The sequence below is a fragment of the Nerophis lumbriciformis genome, linkage group LG15, assembly GCF_033978685.3.
Source record: "Nerophis lumbriciformis linkage group LG15, RoL_Nlum_v2.1, whole genome shotgun sequence".
NCBI classification, from domain to species: domain Eukaryota; kingdom Metazoa; phylum Chordata; class Actinopteri; order Syngnathiformes; family Syngnathidae; genus Nerophis; species Nerophis lumbriciformis.
The window spans coordinates 2,237,113-2,263,316 of NC_084562.2; the positions used below are offsets into that span (position 1 = coordinate 2,237,113).

Here is a 26,204-nt window from a genome sequence, read left to right on the forward strand (position 1 = left end):
CAAAAGTTGCGAAATTTATCGTCGATGTTCTCTACTAAATCCTTTCAGCAAAAATATGGCAATATCGCGAAATGATCAAGTATGACACATTGAATGGACCTGCTATCCCCGTTTAAATAAGAAAATCACATTTCAGTAGGCCTTTAATCACCAACAACAATGCAAATCATACAGACTTTGTGAGAGCCAACAACGATTACTTTGGGAAAAAGTATGATCCAGAACCTTATCTTGTTGATCCTGAATATAAGGAGGATGAGCTACAAGTTTTAAAAGCTCTGCTAAACAAATCCAAACACTACATGTCATGTAGCAGTATTGCTAAGTGCTAAACAAGAAATACAAAACTAGTGGTTAGAGTCTCCGCCCTGAGATTGGTAGGTTGTGAGTTCAAACCCCAGCCGAGTCATACCAAAGACTATAAAAATGGGACCCGTTACCTCCCTGCTTGGCACTCAGCATCAAGGGTTGGAATTGGGGGTTAAATTACCAAAAATGATTCCCGGGCGCGGCCACCGCTGCTGCTCACTGCTCCCCTCACCTACCAGGGGGTGATCAAGGATTATGGGTCAAATGCAGAGAATAATTTCCCCACACCTAGTGTGTGTGTGACAATCATTGGTACTTTAACTTTTAACTTTAACAAGGTTTAAAAGCTCTGCTAAACAAATCCAAACACTACATATCATGTAGCAGTATTGTGCTAAACAAGAAATACAAACTACAAACCTAATGAAACGATAGCTTACTGTACAATGTCTGCTCTCAATGTGAAGACGACTGATCCATCCATCCATTTTCTACCGCTTGTCCCTTTTGGGGTCGCTGGAGCCTATCTCAGCTGCAATCGGGCGGAAGGCGGGATACACCCTGGACAAGTCGCCACCTCATCGCAGGGCCGAAGACGACTGATAGGATGTACATATCTTCCCGTTTAGATGAAGAATTAATCATGATGCACACGATGGGTTAACAAGAAAAAGTCTCCCAACAGACAACGTCTTCGATTGTGTGTGTGTTTCCATCTCCGGGTATGAATTGAATGTCACAGATGAACAATTTCTAGACTCACGGCTAAATCTTCATAATATCCAGATGAGAGGGTTGATTTATATTCTAGAATAACTTTGACCAGCTGAGACGCGAAGAAGCGGGAGCAACAGTTCACAGTAAAGCAGCAGAGGGCTACTTAGCTTTGTGCTATCAAGCCGCCGCTAAAAACAATTGTTTATCTGTGTTAGCGCTTATAATAACAACACCGCTAACATTTGGTTAATATTCAGGTCAAGATATGTATAAATAATATTGTTGGCGGGATTTGGATAGTTATTTAGAGGGTTTTGTGGGCGAAATAGAGAGCCCCCACATTGTTAGCGGACTTTTTATGTATTTATTTATTTACGAATAGAATGCATAACAAAAAGAAAAACTTACATGTTCATGTCTTATATAAGGATTGTGAATGATAGACAGTACATCTCTGTCTAATTTTTGCGTATTTCCAGTATGACTGACCTTATACTATGGTAAGAATGCAGAAGTGACGTCAATCTAAGAAAATTACTGAAGATGTTCGGAGCGGAAAATTCAAAATGGCTGACAGAATTTGAGGCATTTTGATGTTTGGACGGTATTTACATATACTTCGCAGATTGTAAATACAATTGGATGTGGTATAATGGCTACAATGAAATACAATAAAGCATATCAAGTCAACTTGTTTTTCCACTCTACTGGTACTTTGAACAGCAAATAAATCAATTTTTTACGACTTTATTTACATCAATTCACAATATGGACAATTTTAAATCAGCTTTTTGTTAGGATGCAGATATAGATATAGGTTAGAGTACCCAGAATCCCATGCATCCCTAACTCTTCCGGGCTACATTATACACCCCCGCTACCACCAAACCCCGCCCCCCTAACTCTGCTCCGCCCACACATCAACCCCCTCCGTGTGTCGGTTGAGGTGGGCTGGTTGGGGGAGCGGTGTTTGGTGGTAGCGGGGGTGTATAATGTAGCCCGGAAGAGTTAGGAATGCATGGGATTCTGGGTATTTGTGCTGTTGTGTTTATGTTGTGTTATGGTGCGGATGTTCTCCAGAAATGTTTGTCATTCTTGTTTGGTGTGAGTTCACAGTGTGGCGCATATTAGTAACAGTGTTAAAGTTGTTTTATACGGGCACCCTCAGTGTGAACTGTATGGCTGTTGACTAAGTATGCCTTGCAGTCACTTATGTGTGTAGGGCAAAGCCCCCATACAACATGTGACTGGGCCGGCACACAGATAGTGTAAAATCGGACGTTAAAGGCACTGCCATCACGACATGCCCTCAATAATGTTGCCCCGAGAGATTTTCGGGAGAGGCACTGAAATTCGTAAGTCTCCCGGAAAAATCGGGAGGGTCAGCAAGTATGCAGCTGAGCCGCATGGGATTGATCAAAGAGCCGCATGCCGCTCCGGAGCCGCGGGTTGCCAAGCCCTATCCTAGGGGAACCCGAGGCTTTCCCAGGCCAACCGGGAGACATAGTCTTCCCAACATGTCCTGAGTCTTCCCCGTGGCCTCCTACCGGTCGGACGTGCCCTAAACACCTCCCAAAGGAGGCGTCATGGTGACATCCTGACCAGATGCCCGAACTATCTCATCTGGCTTCTCCTGATGTGGAGAAGCAGCGGCTTTACTTTGAGCTCCTCCCGTATGACAGAGCTTCTCACCCTATCTCTAAGGGAGAGCCCCGCCACCCCACAGAGGAAACTAATTTCGTCCGCTTGTACTTTTCCTTTCGGTCATAACCCAAAGCTCACGACCATAGGTGACGATGGGAATGTAGATCGAACGGTAAATTGAAAGCTTTGCCTTCCGGCTCAGCTCCTTCTTCAGCACAACGGATCGATACAGTGTCTGCATCACTGAAGACGGCGCACCGATCCACCTGTCGATCTCACAATCCACTCTTCTCTCACTCGTGAACAAGACTCCGAGGTACTTGAACTCCTCTACTTGGGGCAAGATCTCTTCCCCAACCCGGAGATGGCACTCCACACTTTTCCGGGAGAGAACCATGGACTTGGAGGTGCTGATTGTCATCCCAGTCGCTTCACACTATGTTGCGAACCGATCCAGTGAGAGCTGAAGATTCTGGCCAGAAGAAGCAATCAGGACCACATCATCTGCAAAAAGCAGAGACCTAATCCTGCAGCCACCAAACCAGATCCCCTTAACGCCCTGACTGCGCCTAGAAATTTTGTTCATAAAAGTTATGAACAGAATCGGTAAAAAATCCAACAGCCCTGGCGGAGTCCAACCCTCACTAAAAACGTGTCCGACTTACTGCTACCAATGCGGACCAAGCTCTGATCATACAGGGAGCGGACCGCCACAATCAGACAGCCCAATACCCCATACTCTCTGAGCACTCCCCACAGGACTTCCCAAGGGCCATGTAGACTGGTTGGGCAAACTACCATGCACCCTCAAGGACCCTGCCAAGAGTATAGAGATGGTCCACAGTTCCACGACCATGACGAAAACCACACTGCTCCTCCTGAATCAGAGGTTCGACTATCCGGCATAGCCACCTCTCCAGTACATCTGAATAGACCTTACCGGGAAGGCTGAGGAGTGTGATCACACAATAGTTGGAACACACCCTCCAGTTCCTCTTCTTAAAGAGAGGGGTTGTCTGGAGCGGAGGCAGCGTGTCTGCGCAGTGGACGTACTTTAATGTATTCTAGATATACATGCGGACAGCGATCTTCACAATTTAAGATGGCATTGGCGGCATTTAATAAGAGAAAGTGCCAAGCAGGGAAGAATGCTGGTATGAGCTTTTAAACCTAACCCGTTAACTGCTGCCAATCAAATGGTGAATAAGATACTCTTTAGGGTTCATATGTTTGTAAATCTGACTGTGATGAAGTCAGTGCCTCACCAGCCATCAACCTCACCGCACGTCACTGATATATATATATATATATATATATACATATACATACATACATACATTTTTTGTCGGAAGAAACCGGAAAGAATTAAGGATGGTTGGTTGCATGAGCAAAGGCTGTCGCCCTCTGGTAACCCGGCAAAACAGGAAGTAGCCATTGAGCAATGGGAGGGACACGCTAAACAGACAACCACGTAAAGAGTACCCACTATCAAATTTGGTTGCGCTATCTTGCTGTCTCACTGTTGATTCTTCGCATGGAGTGAGAAGAGAAAGTACAAATGAGTGCTGCAGAGCGAAGAAATTGTGGATAAAAAAGGAAAATGGCACCACTGCATCAGCTCTGTGCTTTTTTAATGTATATTGTCCTTATTTTTGTACCACATAATTTCCCCGTTGTGGGACAAATAATGTCTATCCATCAATCCAAAAACCGACAAACAAATATTTTATCAGTCATTTCATTTTAATCGACCACATTTTAGAATGATAATGTATAAATATCTACAAGGATGAGTGAGGACTGCTTGTTAGTAGAAGATTTTAGACTAACACATGTTAGAGCATTCTTAGGATGGGTGAACAAGCTGGACGGAGTGTTTTTTTAGTGGTAAACATTTTGGAAAGAAGATCCCAAGAAGGCTGACTATGTTTCTGTCAAGTGGCTTTAAAAGCGCAAAGCCAAATATTGTGTCATTGCAGTACTACAGGAGTGTCTGGCAGGCTGTTCTCCAGGAAAAGCTTAATTATTAATTAGCTTACATGCAGTTCACCTCCACGCGTATCCGCTCTTGCCATGTAGTCCACATGTAAGTGCTGTCTGAGCCATGCAAGTTAAAGAAAATACACCATTGTTTTCTACCATGCAGTGAACAATGATTTCAAGAAAGGATCCAGTCCCCTTGCCCTCAAAAATCATCATTTTCATATCAGTGCACAATATTTATTTAAAACCAAGTAAAAGTCTACAAGCAGACAATTCACAGAGCCTTCAAAACAATACATTAAAATGTCTTACTGATCAAGAAGTACAAGCAAAAAGGTTTTACATCCGCTTCGTCACTCGCTTTAACTGTTGGGATGTTTTATAAAAAAGTGACTTGGGTTTGGAAGGTTGAATGAGGCTCAGGTTTCCTTCAGAAATGCTCCTCACAACTCTTCGAGGTTTTTTCTCTTCTGGACCTGATAGAGCGACAAATGGAGTCAATCGAGAGTGAACGCTGAAAGTATACACATTAAGTTCATTGACAAATCATTTGCAAGATCTCAAAGTCTCCAAAACATGAATCGTATCTTCTTATCTTTACAACCTACATTAAATATTCAGCGTATGTAACTTTAATGGAGACAAACTCAAAGCTGGGGTACCTAAGTTATTTTCTTTAACTAAAAAAATATATCGTAACAGTAATCATTTCTGGAAAAATTTAACACCTGAATGCTGTTTGCGCCTTGTAATGAAGTATTAAGTACCGTATTTTCCGCACCATAAGGCGCCCTGGGTTATAAGCCGCGCCTTCAATGAACGGCATATTTCAAAACTTTGTCCACCTATAAGCCGCCCCGTGTTGTAAGCCGCATCTAACTGCGCTAAAGGAATGTCAAAAAAACAGTCAAATAGGTCAGTCAAACTTTAATAATATATTAAAACCAGCGTGATGTGGGCGCGCATGGAATCGTATATCAACATGGACAAAGCTGCGTGAAAAAAGCCACCCGGCCTCTTCGCGTAAACTTAAACTTACCTTAACCACTCGCTCATCTTTTCTTCATCCATCCCTTCGAGTTAGCTTTTATGATGACGCCGGCTGGAAAGGTCTCTTTTGGCAAGGTCTTCCTTTTGAATATCACCATGGGTGGAAGTTTCTGGCCATTAGCATGGCAAGCTAGAACCACAGTGAAGGATGACTTCTCATTCCCTGTGGTGCGAATATTCACCGTACGTGCTCCCGTTGTATCCACAGTGCGGTTCACAGGAATATCAGTTGCTGTGAAATAGTAATCCGTGTGCGGATGGAGAGATTGCGTCTTTTCATGAACCGGATCCCTGTCGTTTAGTAGGAGCCATTTTGTGGTCTTTACAGATGTAAACACACAAAGGAAATGAAACGTACGATAATATCCACGCGCTTTGTCTTCTTCTACGCGGGCGGGTGGTTGCTTACAGTAGAAGAAGAAGCGCTTCCTGTTCTATGGGGGCGGGTGCTTACCTTGGCGGTTGCTTGCGTAGAAGAAGAAGCGCTTCCTGTTCTACCGGGAAAAAAGATGGCGGCTGTTTACCGTAGTTACGAGACCGAAACTTTACGAAAATGAATCTTAATATTTATCCATATATAAAGCGCACCGGGCTATAAGGCGCACTGTCAGCTTTTGAGAAAATTTGTGGTTTTTAGGTGCGCCTTATAGTGCGGAAAATACGGTAGTACATAAAACCCCGGAATCACAGGATTTAGAGAAAAGAAAAGTGAGCAGAGCCTACGAAATAGCCTCCTCATTGGCAGATGCGATATATAGTGAAGCACGTGCACGGTGCAAACTTGTTTTCAGTAAAGCATGGCTGCCGAACACCCACCTGGAAAGATCGCGAATACCTGCGCTTGTCTTTATAGCATATACGGTACTGTTAACAAAACCAAAAAGAAAAAATCAGAGGAAGAAAAACAAACAAAAGAGAACCATAACTCGAATAAATGTTGGTCTAGCGTATTCAGGACGGAGGGCATTGCAGGTCTTTGGACGCACAAGTGGCTGTTTTACTTCTAGACAGGTAATCTAATGTTCCATTTTGCTATATTTTGTGTGTATCCCTTTGCGTGGCGACGTGTGTTACCGAAAGTCACACGATTGCTGTTCTGTGGATTGTAAGCAGAGACATAGTTTGTGGTTTCTGCATTTAAACTTTTGCTAAATCTTTGTATAATACTGTATATGGCTACGGCGATATTACAGCTTAGCAATGCGTATTTCATAATTAGAGTAAAAAAACAACATAACGTATTTTTCGGACTATAAGTCGCAGTTTTTTTCATAGATTGGCCGGGGGTGCGACTTATACTCAGGAGCGACTTATGTGTGAAATTATTAACACATTACCGTAAAATATCAAATAATACTATTTAGCTCATTCATGTAAGAGACTAGACGTATAAGATTTCATGGGATTTAGCGATTAGGAGTGACAGATTGTTTGGTAAACGTATAGCATGTTCTATATGTTATAGTTATTTGAATGACTCTTACCATAATATGTTACGTTAACATACCAGGCACGTTCTCAGTTGGTTATTTATGCGTCATATAACGTACACTTATTCAGCCTGATGTTCACTATTCTTTATTTATTTTAAATTCTCTTTCAAATGTCTATTCTTGGTGTTGGGTTTTATCAAATAAATTTCCCCCAAAAATGTGACTTATACTCCAGTGCGACTTATATGTTTTTTTCCTTCTTTATTATGCATTTTCGGCCGGTGCGACTTATACTCCGGTGCTACTTATACTCCGAAAAATACAGTACCTGTGACGACATTTATTTTCTGCAACAAAATACGAAGTAGGGGATCCTTTGAAGCAAATTCAGACTGTCAACAACCTATGCGCAAGCACATACAGCTCTCGTGCGCAATTTTGAGCACTTCCAGAGAGGAGGAGACTGGGAGGGAATATCAGCGAGGTGCGCAGAGTGGGGGACGGGATTTACAGTTTGAATTGTGCCTGGTGACACAATAATAATAATAACGGATTAGATTTATATAGCACTTTTCTATTGACTAGACACTCAAAGTACCCCAGCTTCAAGACATTGCATTCAAAAACTAGTCAAAATAATGTCATGAAGTTAAAAAATACTGAAGCTTTCTTTCTCCAAAACATTTGGCTCTACAGGGAAATATATACAGAAAAATAATCAGATAAAATTTGTATAATTACATTTTTGTGCCACATCACATAAATAGTGTAATGGTATCAGATATAAAACGGACAATAACATGAAATTAATATGAATATTTGTCCAATGAACTGTGTCATGAATGCCTTTTTAGTATTGTCTAAAGTAAAAATTGCTGAATATGCATATTCCCTGATTAAACACAGAATAGAAACCTGAAATGAGGCTGGGACGAGAGGAGTCTACTTTCTGACTGCGCAATCATTCATGAACTGGGTTTGATGGCAAGTTATTGTGTCTGTTTGTCCGCATCTTGCCAATGTAATGTTTTCAGACATATTTATTATACACCATGGTTTTCTACAGCCAGTGTAATGTCTTCAGTGTAAGTGTGACATCATTAATCTTGCTAATTGGCTAATACACTGCAGATACATGTCACATGATGAGACGCATACTACTACCCTGGCTCACCGTGTAAGGCAGCGGGCAGGTGCTTGTCGCTGCCATCTTTCTACAGAGAGGAAAAGCACAACTAAAAGAAAATAAGGAGGAATTATACAAAAAATAACAGAGCTTTTTCTGGAGCACGACATTGTTGTGTTATCAATACACTGCATTTTTAAAGTGTCTTCATTCAACAACGTGCAAGAATTAGCCTCCTCTGAACTCTCGTCCCAGAAATCAGAAAGCGCTAACTTTCTAATGTGTTTTAAGCAGTATACGGCGCCTTCTTAAGGCTTTTAGCATGTAGTGACGTATACTACATCCGTACGGAACATGTGCATTAGCTTTGGGTATGGTTAGCTACTGATAGCGATTTGGCTAGCTAATGTGTGAGACAGTTGTGAGTGGCAAGCCTGAACGGCAGACAAAGTTCTCGTGTCGACGAGCATTTATGATCTAATTTATTCAATATAATTAGTATTTGCTGGTTTGAAAAAAATATTGTTAACAAACAGCCCCTCTAAGTGAACTAGGTGGGAGAAAGCCAGAATATCTGGAGACAACCCATGCAGTCACGGGGAGAACATGCAAACTCCACACAGAAATATCCCGAGCCAGGGGATCGAACCCAGGACCTTCTTGTTGTTAGGCACTGTGCTGCCCTAATTATTTAATGATTTGTTTAATTACTTCATGAGTCAAAGTCAGTGGGCAGATCTTTCCACCTGATTAGTTAGTCGGCACTTAACTGTTCTTTGGAACTTCGACCAGAGAAGGGGAACACTACTGGTCAATATCTTGGGCTGAAAGTGCGAAAATAACTCTGACAACTAGAAGTGGGAATCTTTGGGCACCTCATGATTTTATTACGATTACGATTCATACGCTGCAGGCTTATACACATATGCATCTACAAAAAATACACGCCACACACACATACCTAATCCCACTCCCTTAGGGGTGATGGACGGCTGAGCAGCGCTTTGGATAGCAGCAGCCTGCCTCCGTAGCCCCTACTCCCTCCCCTCTGTTGCAAGTTTTGTGGATTCTATGTAACTTGTTTGTGTGCGCTTATGGATATTGAGGTTTTTTTTCTTGGCCTCAGTCTGGACCCCCTCCCCTGGAGCCCAGTCTGAGACCGAACCTTTGTGGCATTTTAAATTTTGAAAACAAATTTTAGCATCAACCGTCATTTGCAACTAAGCATAATTCAGAACTTCATTTTGGAAAATCCAATTGAAGACTTTTTAGGAAATCTCTGGACAGCCTGTATATTATTGAAAGATTGTGTTTTTTTAAGGATACTTACCAGAGAGATGATGCACCCTGACTGGTCTGGAGGTCATGCAGGGACCCTTCTTAACACGCTTTGGTCCTGACAGATTCTCATCTCTCTCTCTTTAACAGTGCGGGGAAAAAAGAGAGAAAATATTTATAAAAAGAACATTTTACTATCAATGTTTGACTTCTTTATTAAAAAAAATACAGACTTACATGGCTGGCTTTAGTGTAATATTTCAACACAAAAAGGAAAGGTCAGTGTTTATTGGCCTATGGCATTTTCTAAGATTATCATTACAAAAAAACAAAAAGGCGTAACTTAAGGAAAAACAAATTGAACGGTCAATGCTCATAGCACAAAGCTGATAACTAAATATAGTACCTGTATATTTAGTTATTAAGCATTATGGATTGGTTCTTTCTAGCAAAATCTTTACAAACTAAAACATATTTAAAAAAAAAACATGGTTTAGGCGATCTTGGAGGGACAAACAGATAGTGTCACGTCTGCCTTCTATTAAACCTTATGTGTGTAAAATAAAATGTTTTTTCTAAACTTAAGGCTTAAAATCCCCCTTTAAAAGGAAAACTGCACCTTTGTAGAATTTCACCCACAATCCCTATGTGAGAAAATAACATGTCTTTCCCTTTTCTGTGCGTTCTAGATAGTAAAAAAAAACTGCTCGCACAAGGCAATGCCGGAAATGGGTATTCTATCATTACGCCTCCTCTACAGCACTTAAAAAAAACATGCAAAACGTCCCATTTACGTGCTGTGACCTTTAACCAAGCTATTAGCAACATGCTTATTGTAAAAGCTAACGCAGAGGAACTACTTTTCTGGCGTAGTGACACAGCACCATGTTCACAGAGGTGATGCTGCTGCTGATGCGGAATCACCCTTAAGTTAGGAGCTTGAAACTTAGAAAATCCACAAGCTACCAGCTAAAACTCTGGACCAACTAAATCAGTGCATACAGGCTCTAAACTCGATGACATTGTTAGAAAGACGCAGAAAGATACTTGTGTTCTTCAAGCATTTATAATCTGAGGAGTCAGGACTATGCTGAATTTCCAAGCACAATTCACAAGTCTTTTGCTGAAAAATATATTCATCCCATCAGTTGGCATCCCAGTAAGAGCAGACATTGAAAGTCACTGTTTTGTTCCTATTTTTTGATGAAAGGTTTGGCACCTATCATTAGTGCTACTTAATAGCTGAGTGTTTCACTATAGCTGGATCTGCTTAGCACCCAGCATTTAAAACTTTTAACTCATCCTCCATATATTCGCTCTTGAGCTTCATTTGTCTCAAATTAGTCGTTGTTGGCTCTTATGAAGTTTGCCATGATTAGTGATAGTAGTTGTTTATAGAAGTAGTGTTAATTGCTGTATGGGCTGTCACATTAGCGCGGTGATACTTAATGACCAAAATATTGTAAATGGATGTGGTGATCAATCGGCCATCAGTATCGGCCAATTTTCGCGGAAAATTATTCGATCGACCTTGCAGAATTATGCATTTTCATTGCAGATCACAAACACTGATCTCATCTGGCTGACATACTATATTTATTTCTCGCTGAAAAGCAGCTTGCAGCTATTGGTGTATCTCCATACACAGTGAAGAGCCGCTCCTCTAAGCTAATATTAATCACCTATATTACAGAAATAAACTGCATTTCTTTGTGTCCTACTGTAAGTAACGTTATCACTGGAGGATGAGGCTAAACATGTATACACACAAATAGGAGAATAAGGAACTAGTTTAAAAAATGGTGTTGATAATGTCAAACCGTAAATAGTGATCACCATAAATAAATAGAAAAATGTACAGTTAGTACATGTGATTGGTATCGGCCCATCTCAGTTATAGGTAATCAGTATTGAAAGCAGCAGCATAAAACCCTGATGGGAACATCTCTAATTACATGTTCTTACCATACCATACCATACCAACTTTATTTGTTATGGATGCTACTCCATGATTACAGCAATGTGAGTGGCACTGAGGAACAAGGTGGGTGAAGTGTCTTGTCCGAGGACACAACGGAAGTGATGACGGAAGCTGTAATCGTTCCAAGAATTCTCAAGTTTTTGGACGGATGCGCTACCATCTGAGCCACAATGTCCCGATATAAAACAAAGATTTATGAGGTATCCTTTCAAAGAGATATGACTGGCAGTATAATGGTGTAAAAAAATGCATTTTGGTAAACATTGAATGTTTAGTTCAGGACATCCTCTATATATTTTACTAGCAGCCTGGGGGTGCTTCAGGCTGGCGGTCTTGGGGCGATATTGATCTCGACTGACTTTGATGTGACATGCAAGCAAATGCCAAATAAAGTGATGAATAACAATTACCCGTTGCGTTTACGTTTCCCTTGCGCAGCAGACGTCATGTGCATGTAGGTTGGATTGGCCTGTCTTACTTGTAAAGAAGCAGGGTTGTGATATCTGCAAGAAGATTCCTGTTAGGTTCACATGAAACTCAGTGTATTCATCAGTGAAGCAGGAGGCCGCCATAGCCCACTGTTCTATTACACAACAGAATAACTAATGTGGAGCTGCTCCCTCTCTGTTGATTGAATGTTCTGCTCCACCTCCCTTAACACAGTCAGAGGTGTGTCTCATGCTTAAGGAGCAGTCAAGAGAGTTATTTTGACCGGCTGGCGGTTCCACGGCAGATTTTTCTTCAGGCCTCTGTCGGAAGTGCCACTTGGGATAAGACGTTGTATGCGTAATCCTCCTGAGTGATGGGTTACTTTGAACGTAATCTCTACAAAATTCTGTGTTACAAAACACTTTTTTTTGCCATGTTAAAAATAGATCTGCACCAAATATTTAAGTGTTTTCTCACTAGCCGACATTGTGTAATCCTTCAAAAAATAGACACAGCAAAATCCTCTGACCATTATCTTAATGCATTCTGGGTAAACAGATGTATCAATGTTAACCTCAGTGTTACCAATTGGCACAAGGAGATGCTAAGATTTGGCTGAATTTATATTTTGATCCAAAAAAATGCATCATAATGCAATGATTATCTAATTTAAGCCTGCCTATTTCTACTATTCTACTATACTTTCTGGATTCTGAATCTGTCTAACATAACCCCCTCGACCTTAAAGCTCCACTTAACCAATCAGATTGGTGTACTGTACTGTTTACTCAGGTATAAACATCACTTAAAAGCTGGTTTTAGAGTATTTTGATATGATATATTACTCCGATAGGGCACAATTGTAAGTTTCCTTTAATAAATACATCTTAAGTTGTGTACAGGTTGAATCTGCGTTCTTCTCCTTTTGGCCGATAAACTCAGATTCCTTAGCCATCTTTCCTAACTACATCAAATCTGTTGTGAATGGCCAGGAGCGAAGGGTCGGTTTCAGCCCTGTGCCATTACTCAAAGCTAAATAAAGACTCACCCCCTTAACCGGTTATGTGCTAATTGTTATCAGCAAACAGTAAAGAATATTATATATCATTGGATGAATTTTTGAGAATATGGCATCGGACTGTACTGTTTACAAAACAACTGTCTGTAAAGGGTCTTCAGCTCCCCAGAAAAAATGTCCAATTTCTGTCTTATTCCGGTTTGGATACACAATTTGTGCATACACTTCTGGCTGCCATTTTCGAGAAAAAGTGACTAACAGTACTGAGCAGTGGGCACTATGGCCTTGCTGGAGCTGTGAGGTGAGAAATTCAAAAGATCTTGTGGAAATCTAAGAAAATTCTCAGACTATTGACTAAATCTAGAAGTGTCATACAAATGCAAGGGGCTACTTAAAACACATCAACCATGGTACTTCCACATCATGTAGAACACAAGCACAACATTTTTAACAAACAGAAGTCTGAAAAGTTGGGCCTTTTTGAGAACCAAACACTTACTCACCCTTGGGGAAGAGTCTGGTTTGCCTCATAGGCTTTGGCAGGATTGATTACATCACTGTGGGCTGAAACATTCACAGACTTGAATGCCTTTGAGGCGACATCATTGCTTATTATAATTGTTGAATTGGATGGATCTTCTTGGTGTGGAAGTTCAAATGTCATATTTGGATCCAAGTCGGTGGACAAACTCAATGGAACGACCTGAACAACTTTTTGGGCAGGTTCTGGTGTGTACTGGAGAGGAAAGATGCCCTCTTCACAGCTTTGGGAATTTTGTGAGAGGGTCCTGGGGCTTTGTGGTGGGAACAACACAGAGAGTTTTTGGGAAGATCTTGCTTCTTCTTGCTTCATACCTAGATTACTTTGAATTCCTAAATGAAACAAAACAAAAAAACAATACATGCAGTAAAAAGAGAGAAAATCATGCATCACCATATAACAAAACATGTACAATTTATTCCTTACAGTCGGTTAAATAAAAAATCTGATTTTCTTATTTTTCAAGGGCCATTAAATCGCATTTCTGTATATTTTAAAATGTATGATAAAATGTTGTGTAAATCATAATAAGCATTCAACATTGCCTAGGCTCACATGACACATGTATAGTCCAACAGTAACAACATTGTAGTTATATACTTGTCTTTCAAATAGAATTTTGTAATTTATAACACATTTAAACATGTGCAGAATACTTTGTCATCTATTTGTTCACAATAATTTGCACTGCAATTTTTTTAAAACCCTCTGCGAGTACCTCATTTGCATAAAGCAGGTGACCACAGGCGCAGCACCAGGGTTCGTCAACTTGCAGCCCGGAGGCCAAATTCGACCTTTTGGCAGCAAATTAAAAAAACACGAGAGGTATGGAGGTACTTGGACCAATGTAAACACATTAAGAGATCCTTGCATTGATATTTTAACCTTGCTAAGAAAAACTTAGAACAAAGTGTTCCAAACTTGTCATATACACAACTGAGGTGTTCCTCAAGGCACCTCTTTTTGGCAATTACAATGTTTTGTGTTGCTGTAGCTTGTTTACTTCAGTAGTCATTTATTCAACGTCTTTAGTTACCGGTATTCAACTAGTGTTCATCAAGGTTCCATTTTAGATCCTTTCTTTTTCCAACATTTGGGCTATTCAACTGGTAGGCTGTGAGTTCAGGTCAAAAAACTTGTGAGAGACTCACATTTTTGTAGCAGAGTGTTAAAAATACTAGTGCGCTGTCACAGAGATGGTCTTTGACAAACTTTTTTGCAGAATTTCCTTAAAAACAGCAGAGCGCTCCTGTAACTCTGACAAAATAAATACACCAAAATCAAATGTCTACTGCCAGTTTTCAGGAATATACAAAATAAGAGGAATAGTGAAGGGAGAAGTTAGGCCCCCGGTCCTTAGCTTTCTGGAAGTGGGGCCACCAAAACAATTGAGTTGAATAGTTCAGCCCTAGACTATTCAATGCCATTTATGAATACACAAATGACAACCATTAAATAGCATCTGTGCTCAGAATCCAAACCAAAGTATTAATTTGCAGATGGGAATGGGGTAGAATATCAGTACCTGTATAATGCTGTATGATGAAGACCATTACACTCATAGCATTTCCTGCAGCAAAGTAACCAGGGATGATGAGGGTTAAAGAGGAAATCACTAATATCACACCGTAGAGACAGTGACTGTGTGCAACACAATTGATTGAGACGTCAGTTTGACATTTTTGAAGTAATATATAGCAGCTATGATTCAGACGTCAGACAGCACTCTAGAGTGAGAAGCCAAAAATAAATAGTACTATCCTGTGGCGGTGGAGATGTTTCTAGCAATAAATGGAAGCAGAATTCCTTCAATCACATATTTTTGGCTTGTAGGGGATTAATACATGCATGAGTTGCTATTTCTGGTGGAGGCAGCACTGAATTAGGGTCGCTTGGTTGCTGCTGCCTGTTTTTTATAGTGCGCCTATCCTGGTTGGTGGAGCCGGGGAGTTTACGTCTGCTGACGTTTTTCCCTGCCCTGCTGTGGATCTGCATTTTCATGAATGAAGCTCAAGAGGGATTGGGAGGGTTTGAGGCGAGACAGAAAAAAAACGTTTGCGGGTAAAAAGAAAAAGCAGAATGGAGGGCTGAGCCAGACAATGGGACATCTGAAGCAGAGGGAAACATATGAAAGGTAAAATATATAGGAATGTACAGGAATGTGGAACCATAGCGATTACAAATGACTAAAAAAAAACAGGAGAGGGAGAAAATTTATGGAAAAAAACATAAGCTTAGACACGATTTAATCCTCTAAGGCCACCTTCTGTGACTATTTTTGTATTAGTTTCTATTAATAACCAGACAGGCAAAGTGTTAATTCCCCCTTTAAAGCCCTTCCCTTTCTAAATCTGGTCATATTTGATTGGCTGAGCAAATTGCAGGGTGGAGCTATTTCTCATACTGTATTATGGTGCAGTGCCTATCATAAGAGCTGAGGAAGTGGAAAGGGACGGACATCTAAGTGAGATCAGAGCAGTTAGTCGAACGCTAAAAGCTTTGATGTGCAGAATTCACCATTTATAGGGACCTTATTTAAAATGTATACATATACCAACACTACACAGACTTTAACACCATAGGCACAGTGGAATTTAATAGGAGATTAGAGAAACTAGCGTTAGTACATAAAATATTGAGATTCAGGCAGTTATGATTTCATTAGAGAGACAAAACAGCAGCTGCATGCTCCCAATAAGGGAAACTATAGTGAATAACAACAGTTATATAAAGGTTGCATATATTACACTGATTATATTACACATACTTTCATTGGCATGCTCTTTTGAAGGCCCTGAATGGCTTGTATGCATACTGAAAAATTAACAACTTCATTGATTAATGCTGCTATTGCCAAACAGAGACATTCTTTATTTTTTTTTTATTTCAACAAAATACTTTAGTCTTAATTGTGCAGTGGTAATTGAGTTAAAGTACTAAATAAACTGAACTGAACTCAACTGAAGTTTCACTGGAGTGATATTTGAGTACATTTGATTGATTTTATGGTGTGTAAGAGTATTTTATTTATTTAAAAGTCCAACTAGGGACAATTGTTGGAAATTAGCAATAGCTATACACTCAGTTTATAGTATCAGTTGTTTTGGAAGTATGCTGAACTGTATCGTCCCTATTCATACAAAATTATATTTTATTCTAACAATGCCAATGAAAGCACAACGTACAGTGGAGAACCATTATTCAACAAAATAAGCTTCACATAAATAGGCTGTGCTTATGTTACCAGTAAACTTTCAAACCATATATCGTATTTCACCCATATTTCAAAAAGAAATGCAAAAGTAACAGTGACAGCCCCCATGGTGCTTTCAAATTGTGTTCCCATTCAATAAACCTTTTCTTGAAATCTTTATTTTAACCACAAGGTGCTTTGTTGAAGCCATAGTAGACCATGTGCAATAAATTTCATTTCAGCCACTTTGAAATGTAATATTTCACGACAGCCTTTGAGTTGCATTTCACCAAAGGGTCTTTAAGAATAACTTTTCTCTATAAAATCAATCGTGATCCACATTATATGACTCAACTCTGGGAGAGGATACAATATCTGTAGCAGAGCTATAAATCTAATTGTATTACACGACTTGGGTTATAGCAATGTTTCCCATACATGTATTTGTCATGGGCAGCCAAGAATAGTTATAGCACCACCTGTTCGCCCTCACTCGTACACACATTACAATGCACCTGGTCTGCCAGAGAATAAGAAGAGCGAGCAGGAGGTATGAGTATTGATAACCTAGCGATCCTAGCTACTCTTTTTCTGAAAAGCGATTTGCAACAAATCTGCTAGAAATTTTTGAGGACTCTGACATGAAAGCCCGTATAGCTCTTCTAAAAAAGAACCAGGTGCGGCTGTGGGCCCTCCTCCCATCTCACAGCACTCACAGGCGCCTCCGTCTTGTGGCATTAAAAGGGAACTGCAATTTATTTTTGGAATTTTGCCCTCCACCCACAAAACCTAGAAGTTTATTTCGTTCTTCTTTCTCTCTGTTGTCAAGTATGTTATAATAGAAATACACAAGAAATATGAAATAAAAAAAGTAATGGCGGATGAAATTTCAAATACCAAATTTTAGAAACAACCTACCCTTTGATTCAACCAAGCAGCGTTCAACTGCACAGCCCGCCCCTCTAAAGTTCTTCAGGAACTTTACAAAGTACCAAGCTACTAGGGAATAAATTAGTTCCTGAGGTAGTTTTTAGTAGAAAACAAAGTTTTTTTAAATTTACTGGGGTAAATATGGAAAGATCCTTCGGTGGAAAAGGGCCTTATGTGAGACAAAAACACAGACTTCTTTCTCTTGTCTGTGCATTCTAAATAGTGCAAAAGCTGCTAGCAAGAGGCGGCTAACAATGCAGGTAATGGGAATGATATCTACCCCACCTACAAACATCTCTAAAAAACCCTCCAAAAACAGTTTAAATACATGCAATAAATATGTGTGCAATATAGTAACAGGCACATTCATGACAACATGCACTATTTATAATATTTTGGTCACTTTAGGTATAACCTTAGCTTATTTCCTGGACGCTTAAATTCCACAGAGCGTTTAGTAACGAACGCTACTTCCGTCAACAAAAATAACTAACGCTTATCATGGCAGACTTCGAGAGAGCCAATGACAACGACTTTGGCAGAAATGATGATCCAGAACCTATCTTTTTTTAGCCTAAATTTAGGGAGGATGCTATAGTGAAACACTAAGCCTTCATGTAGCACTAGTGCTTAACATCCATCCATTTTCTACCGCTTGTCCCTTTCGGGGTCACGGGGGGTGCTGGAGCCTATCTCAACTGCATTCGGGCCGTAGGCAGGGTACACCCTGGACAAGTCGCCACCTCATCGCAGGGCCGACACAAATAACAAGAAATACAAAATATGAACATTATAAAACAGTCATTATGTCCACTCTAACTTTGATGGTTGTATCTTTCAGACTTGTGCCCACCGTTTAGATAATGAATTCAGAATAGTCCGCACTACTCAGGTACAAAATGGTGTGATGAAACTAGCATCTTGATACGTCTTCCTAGCGATGTCGTCGGGTGGTTTGTAATCAAGCATTAACTTTCACAAACTCAGAGATGATACAGCACCAACAGCTCTGTAGCTAGTTTGCCTTTCGCTGGTGGCAGAAGAAGCAGCGTGTGTGTCTCTGTGAGCAAGGTGCTGCTAAAAGTAGTTCCTTGGCATTAGCCCTCACAATAACAAAGTTGCTATTTCTCGGCTAATATGCAGGTCAAGGCATGTACCGTAAATGGAGCACTGTTGCATTTTTTTTAAAAGGGATTTATAGGCGGAATAGATAGATGTACAAAATTTCAGGAAAAGTGCAGCGACAAAAAGAAGGGACAGAAGAACGTTTGTTTTTGGTTGTTAACATGTTTACAGGTACTTGTCATGTTTTTTAACGTACATTTTGCAAAAGGGACAGCCAGTTATGCAAATTTGACGATTAATTTATCACATCAATTCCACCCCTAAACCTACAAAACAAAAACAAATCGACCTATGGGTAGAAATAAAGCCCCACCCCACACACACGCAAATAGAAAGAAACACTAAAGAGCTCAATTCATAACAAACTTAGAAAATTTAGACAATTAAAGAAAGAACAAAAACCTTACCGTTTGTAGATGGGGCAGTTTTGATCGAGGATAATCTTTTAGTTCCCATCCGTGCACCTGTAAAATTATAAATGCATGTTAAATATGTTTTTAACACCCCGCAAAATGGAATATAACAATGGTTTTGTTTATTAAAAGAATTGCTTAAAAAGAGTGCTCTCTGGTTTTACTTTTCCCCGGGATAACCGCCAAATACAAACAGCCGGTTGTGCCAACAAGGCTTAACCTATTGTGTCTGTAACACCATTTTGGCCAACATCTTGAGCAAGGTATACGTCTTAAGCCGAGGCAGCAGCAGGTGGTGCAAACTGCAGTGTCCTAGCATTCACTGCTGTCATTAACGTGAACCAAAACCATTTAGTATGTACAGTATATCCAATCAGATAAATGGAAGGGAAGCCGCAAGACACTTGTTTATTTCTTTTTTTAAATACTGTATGTCATGAGTTCATCTTTTGTTTTTGATCCGTTACTTATTGTACACATTTTTTTTAGGTACGGTATGAACAGTTTATGTCTTCACTTAAACGTTTGTACAAGGTTTTGGTATCACGTGAAACTTGTATTGCACCTACTTGACATAAGTTTGGGGAATTCTTGGACAAGGCAACAATGTTTTCATTTAGAATAAAGGTAAACATAGTTTGGAACCGCAGAATATGGTTTGAGATGCTGGGTTCAATAAGCCACTGTCAGTATCTGTCAAAGTATGTGATCGGCCAGTTGGGATGATTGCCTACTAATTAAGAATGTTCCGATCAGGGTTTTATGCTGCCAATTCCGATTACCCATGGGGGAGATTGGAAGATACCAATACCGATCACATGTATTAACTAACATTTTTCTATTTATTTCTGGTGAGTGCTATTGACAATGTAACAATATCAACACAAGTACTTCCTTATTCTCTTTTATTACATACAATGGTTTGATCAACGCAAAGTCAACTGTACACAATAACTAAAAACTACTATCTTCTACTCATTTAAATAATTTGGTTTTGCCCTCAAAGTCCTCTTGTGCCCAGTGAATTATTCCCTGAGTTTGTAACCATGAATAAAAATAACAAAAAAGTTATTAAAAATAAATAAATACATCTAATTACCGGTACTCTTTTATTGATTATATACTAACGTTATCTTTGGTATCACGCCACCAATTTATGGATCGATCCATCCTCCTCTTTTATGTCGTGTATGGACTGTGACAATGCTGATACACCAATTGTAGTTGTTATATCATTATATCATCCTCTTATTAATCTACGTTTAATATTCCTGATAACTGCTTTACTTTTTGCTTCAACACGGTTCCATCTGGACTTTTTAAAGTTTACAAAGCACTTATTTCTTGATGTTGTTTCAAGCTAGCTTAGTGGATAGTTTAGCTATTAGCGTGCCTGGTGCTGGCTTGCACTCTGTGTGTTTAGACTTTAACATGTTTAGTCTCCTCCTCCTTCAGTGCTAATGCAACTTGATAATGATACTTAAGAAACTAAAAAAAAAAAAGCTCTTTACTTGCTGTAATGGAGGTGATTATTATTAGCATAGGGCAGTGCTTCTCAATTATTTTCTGTTATGCCTCCCTTAGGAAAAAGAAAATATTTTGCGCCCCCCAACTCTCTACCATGACAATAAACAGTATAATTTGCCTATACACTTGTTACAACTATACCTCTGCGTAATATTGTAATTTTATTAATATTAATGGAAACAACTAACCAGCCTTTCCTCGTCTCCCACCGTGGTTCCAGTGAAAGTAAGTGATAAAGTACATACGCTCGTCATATTCTGGTACGGAAAAAAAGCATGTTCCCCCAGGTCACATGCGCCCCCCCCTGGCATCACACTGCGCCCCCCCAGGGGTGCCCGCCCCACTATTTGAGAAGGACTGGCCTAGGGTAACAGCTCCACGCGGTGTATGGAGACACATAATTAGTTGCTGACCGCTTGTCAGCCGGGGGACCAAAAATGAATTATCGGTCAGACGGGATCGGCGTTTGTAATCTATTAAAAGACATAAATGGCCGATCACATACCTTTTCAATAAAATAATAAATACATTTGTTTTTACTATTAAATAAACATAAAATAAGACTTATTTTCATCCTTGTGGTAAATATTGGACACAATGTGTTGTCAAGCTTATGAAATGTGATGCAGGTGTAAGCCACTGTAACACTATTGTTAATTTTTTTAATTTGTTTTATTTCATTTTTTAGAAATGGCTGTGATGACAATGTAAATGATTGATTTTTAATTACTGTTATGCTGGAATTCTTATTAATATTGATACTGTTGTTGATATTATTCATTTTTGTTTGACTACCTTGGATTGTTTTGTGTTTTGTTTGTGTGTCCTCTCATTTACCCTGTTGATTGCTGACCGGAATGTTGCTGGGCTGGGTATGGTTTAGAATTGGAATTGTATTGTTATTGTGTATTATTTTGTTAGACTACTGATTAAAAAAAATAAAATAAAAAGAAATATTTAAAAAAATCGTCGGCCGATCTATCGGCACATACCTACTTTACTTGCAGATAACAAAAGCAGATCCCCTCTGGCTGACACTGTATTTTTTGGTGCTCCAGAGCTGCTCCACTAAATTAATAATCCTCCATTGCGGCAAATAAACTAATTTTTTTTTTACAAGTATCATTATATCAACAGAGAATGAATATGTAACTACCCACATGAGAGATCTTCACATACGAAAGAATTAAAAAAACAATTGCAATGGCCGTCGTGCAGAGTTTAAACAGGTGAGCGAAACCATAAATCAGAATTCCTGTCAGCGACCTTGCTTCTAAGAAAAACTATTATTTTTTTTTTAGTTTTGAGTTTGAGTTTATTTTGAACATGCAAGCATACAACATGATTCATCACAATTTCCAGTTTCTCTTTTCAACATGTTCGAAAAGAGTAGGAAGAAGCAGAGCTTATTTAATCCTACCCCTTTTCTTTTACATAACAATTGCTAAAACTTTTTGTTCACTTCCTGTTCACAATTTATTCACAATATACTCCATAAGTAATCACAACAAAAATAAATACATAATAATAATTTAATAATAATAATTGGTGAAGTAAGTCATATTTCATATGATGAGATAAGTAAGTTTATTTTGAGAACGAATGAACATGATATAAGAGTGAACAAGGAAACGTTTTTTTGTTTTTATTTGGTTGGCTCACAAAACAATGGCGATGCACTTTGAAGTCTTAACTGTTGATCTTGTTTCCACAAATACAAACTAAAATAAACAATTAGCTGCTTCTGCCAAAATGACGTATACACACACTTTGGCTGTGAAATCAAATGAAGGAGTGCGGCCGCCATGCTTGCCTGAGTGGGCAAGTTGCGCCCCGGTGCAAGGAATGCCGAGGCTAGCTCTGTTTGCTATCTATCAGTGTGTAGTGTTCGTACAGCAATTAGTGTGTGCTTTCATTCCCCTGCGCATAGCCATACGAATATGCTGCTGACTATTTGACAAAAAGAAAACCTCTTGACGGGTTTCCACCCGCGGGACAGCTTTTCTCTAAACGAGAAATATCGTCTATTTTATTCTCACGAGACCTTGTAACACCCCTCGTTGTTAGTGTTGTATCTAATATCACAGCGCTTCACTTTTTTTGTGCGCACATTTTGTTATGTTACAGCCTTATTTAAAATGGAATACATACGTTTTTGTCCTCAACATTCTACACACAATACCCTTTATTACAATGTGAAAACGTTTTTTATAGATTTATTTAAAAAATGTAAATTAAAAAATGTAGGTAATCACCTTTACTCAATATTTTGTTGATGCACCTTTGGCAGCAATTACGGCCTCAAGTTTTTTTTAATGCGATGCCACAAGCTTGGCACACTTAATGGGCAGTTTTGCCCATTTTTCTTTGCCCAGTCCTCTTTGCAGCACCTCTCAAGCTCCATCAGGTTTGATGGGAAGCATTGGTTTTCATCCAGGATGTCTTTGTACAATGCTGCATTCATCTTAATCTAGTCAGGGAGGTGACTAATATCTCAATGGTCACTCTGTCAGAGCTACAGCATTTTTCTGTGGAGAGACCTTCCGGGAGGACAATCACCTCTGAAGCATTCCACTAATCAGGCCTGCATGGCATAGAGGCCAGACGGAAGCCATTTCTTTGTAAAAAAAAAAAAGTTTGCAAAAATGCACCTGAAATACTCTCAGACCATGATAAACAAAATTCTCTTGTCTGATGAGACAAAGTTGAACTCTTTAGCATGAATGCCAGGCATCGCTTATCACCAAGCCAATACCATCCCTATGAAGCATGGTGGTGACAGCATCTTGCTGTGGGGATGTTTTTCAGCAGCAGGAACCGGGAGGTGAATGCAACAAGGTACCGGTACATAGACATCCTGGATGAAACCCAACGCTTCCCATCCAACCTGATGGAGCTTGAGATGTGCTGCAAAGAGGAACGGGCGATACTGCTCAAAAGGTAGGTGTGCCAAGCTTGTGGCATCGAATTAAAAAAGATTTAAGGGTGTAACTGCTGCCAAAGGTTGAGCAAAGGTTGTGAATACTTACGTACATGTGATTTTTATTTTTAATAAATGATCAATTATTAAAAAAAACAAAAACATTTTCACATTGTTATTATGGGGTAATGTCTATAAAAAGTTGAGGACAAAAATTAATTTATTCCATTTTGGAGTAAGGCTGTAACATACTAAAATGTAGAAAAAGTGAAGCGCTGTTAATACTTTCCGGATGCACTGTACCTCAACAATAAAGAAATAATTTCATTTTCAGAACATGTTGAGGACCAATAAATACTAGTTGTTGGCCGTAAATGCCCCGGGCCACACTTCGGACACCCCTGCATTCGTCATTCTGTGACTCAGCTTAGCCATGCGTGTGCACAAGTTTGTGCCCCCTCGAAGGTGTAAGATGCCCACTTTACACCTAAAGAACAGCACGTTTGGCTAGTGTGAGCGCACTGATTTGTACCCAGACACAACACACTTCCCTTTCTTTTTTCATTATAAAGAAGCAGTTCAGGGTGCGGCAGGTTTCTGATAACTGAAACAATCCTTATTATAAATAAATACATTAAAACGTCTCAAAATGATCCAAACGTCAAAACCCCAGCGCACACACTCACCCACGACGATCGCTCCTCATGCAAGTAATTAATGACAGCAACAACTTTGCACAGTAGAAACAACCAGAATGAGACTGGAAATAATCCACAAAGTCATTGACATTGCTATAAAACACCAGATTAGAAGTGATGGGGAAAGTAAACGGGCCGTTGAATGAATGCTCAGCATGAGCCAGGGAGACAAAATCGTGGCTAAGTCCAGCAGGGTATATATATATATATTTTTTGTGAGCAGTGTAATGTAGTTCTGCAGTATGGTTTATCGTCAGTTAACAAATACAATGATTCCTATGGCGTGAATATTTTAAACATCAATGGTGAGAAATAATAACAATAATTGTAAAAGAATGATCAATAAAGTGTACATGTCGACTTACTACAAGGGCTACTCTGGTGGTAGAGCAGTTGTGAGAATGACAGCACAGGTGCCAATTCGCCGCAAAACTGAAGGTTCCCTTGGCCTTTGGTCTCCTGTGTCGTTTCTCCACTAGATGAACTTTTTACGTCCTGGCCCGCTTCTTCCTGGTCTGCCCAGACAACACCTCGTTCCCTTAGCACAAGCTGCTCCAGCTCATGGTTCTTCTCCTTATCATGGGCTGTAACCAGCCCAGCGTCACATGTTGCAGTGTACAGCCGACCATAAGCTGGTAACAACACGTTCACCATTCTAAAAGTCAATACAGAAATTTACAATGAGATTTGCGTTGATGAGCAAAGACATTGTTTTATTAATTGAGATTATTACACATAATTATATTACCAACATACTTTTGCATGCGCTTGTTTTCTTGGTCCTGAAGAGTAGTGACTCTGATCATTTGCTTGATGTGTTGATTGAGGTCATTTACCTGAAGCTCGAGTCTGTGATTATGCAAGTCCTTTTCCAATACCTTAAAAAAGTATAACATCAATTTCATATAAGAAACAAAAAGTTGATATGCAAAATAAATACAATATGAATAAATTGAACCCTGCAGTGCCAAATTGCAAAAAGGTAAGGACAAGAGAAAACTCAAAGTTTTGTCTTTTTCTGTTTCATTTAAAATTCTGTATGCTGGGCGAGGAGGAGGAGGGGGCAGGGGTTTAGAGACTCTGACGCAAGAAAACTACGAAACAACAGCAGCGAGGAACATTTGACCGTTGAGTGCGTCATAGTTCTGGATCAGTTCTTGGAAGAAAGGATAAAAAAGAAAAAAAAACATGAACACGGTTTTAGGTAACTGGCTGCTGTGTGAGGGACGAGTAAAGGGTATTGATTTATTCTCTTCAGTGATCCACGTGTAAGCTGGAGAAATAAAATGAGCACGGTTCTAATTACTGGGAGAACAGATGGGAAGAAAACAAAGACAGTCACGACACCAGTAGAGACACAGCCTACCTTCTCAAACAAACAAGTTTTGAACGATGCATCTTACATTAAACCCTTTCCTCCTTTATCCAACCATGCTTATTGTCTGCCTCTATTAAAAAATAGCTGCTGCATCAAGTTAAAGAACAAAATTGTCCATTGTAATTTGGAATGGATCATGATAAATTAAAAGTTGTTCTCCGTCAGAGAACCAGGGTTACCTTGGTAACCAGTTCAGTCCCAGTGGATGTGATAGTAAGGTTGTACTAACCTCAGAAGCCTGATCATTTGACTTCAACAATTTTATCTCGTTCTCGACACGATGAAGCCAGCCATCATTTTCCTGAAAGCGTATTTCTTTTTCCTTCTGACGTTTCCAAATGTGCTGTTGCTGAGTGCGTAGCATTGCAATCTTCCGCTCATGTTTACAAGTAGCCTAAGAACATAAAAAAAACAACACACATCTTACTATCATTGTTTGACATATTATCATAGGTTTGTCAGATCCGATCAGATCAGATCAGATAGGTCTTCATTGTCATTGCACAAGTAC

At 39.6% G+C, this 26,204-nt stretch overlaps 1 protein-coding gene across 3 annotated transcripts in view; it reads right to left on the reverse strand.

Moving 5' to 3' along the window:
* Positions 1–4,868: 4,868 nt before the first annotated feature.
* The window catches only part of LOC133616018 (kinesin-like protein KIF18A), a 47,482-nt gene continuing 26,146 nt past the window's right edge, over positions 4,869–26,204 (reverse strand). The window contains exons 11-19 of one of the 3 annotated variants that reach the window (XM_061975000.2): positions 25,923–26,087; positions 25,072–25,193; positions 24,681–24,970; positions 19,165–19,221; positions 13,472–13,841; positions 11,932–12,024; positions 9,593–9,681; positions 8,311–8,350; positions 4,869–5,129 (exon numbers count right to left, since the gene is read on the reverse strand). In XM_061975000.2, coding sequence (XP_061830984.1) covers positions 5,084–5,129; positions 8,311–8,350; positions 9,593–9,681; positions 11,932–12,024; positions 13,472–13,841; positions 19,165–19,221; positions 24,681–24,970; positions 25,072–25,193; positions 25,923–26,087 — 1,272 coding nt within the window. In that variant the 3' untranslated portion in view covers positions 4,869–5,083. Of the gene's footprint in view, positions 5,130–8,310; positions 8,372–9,592; positions 9,682–11,931; positions 12,025–13,471; positions 13,842–19,164; positions 19,222–24,680; positions 24,971–25,071; positions 25,194–25,922; positions 26,088–26,204 lie in introns of all 3 variants that reach the window. The other 2 variants (XM_061974999.2, XM_061974998.2) reach the window with 2 other exon arrangements.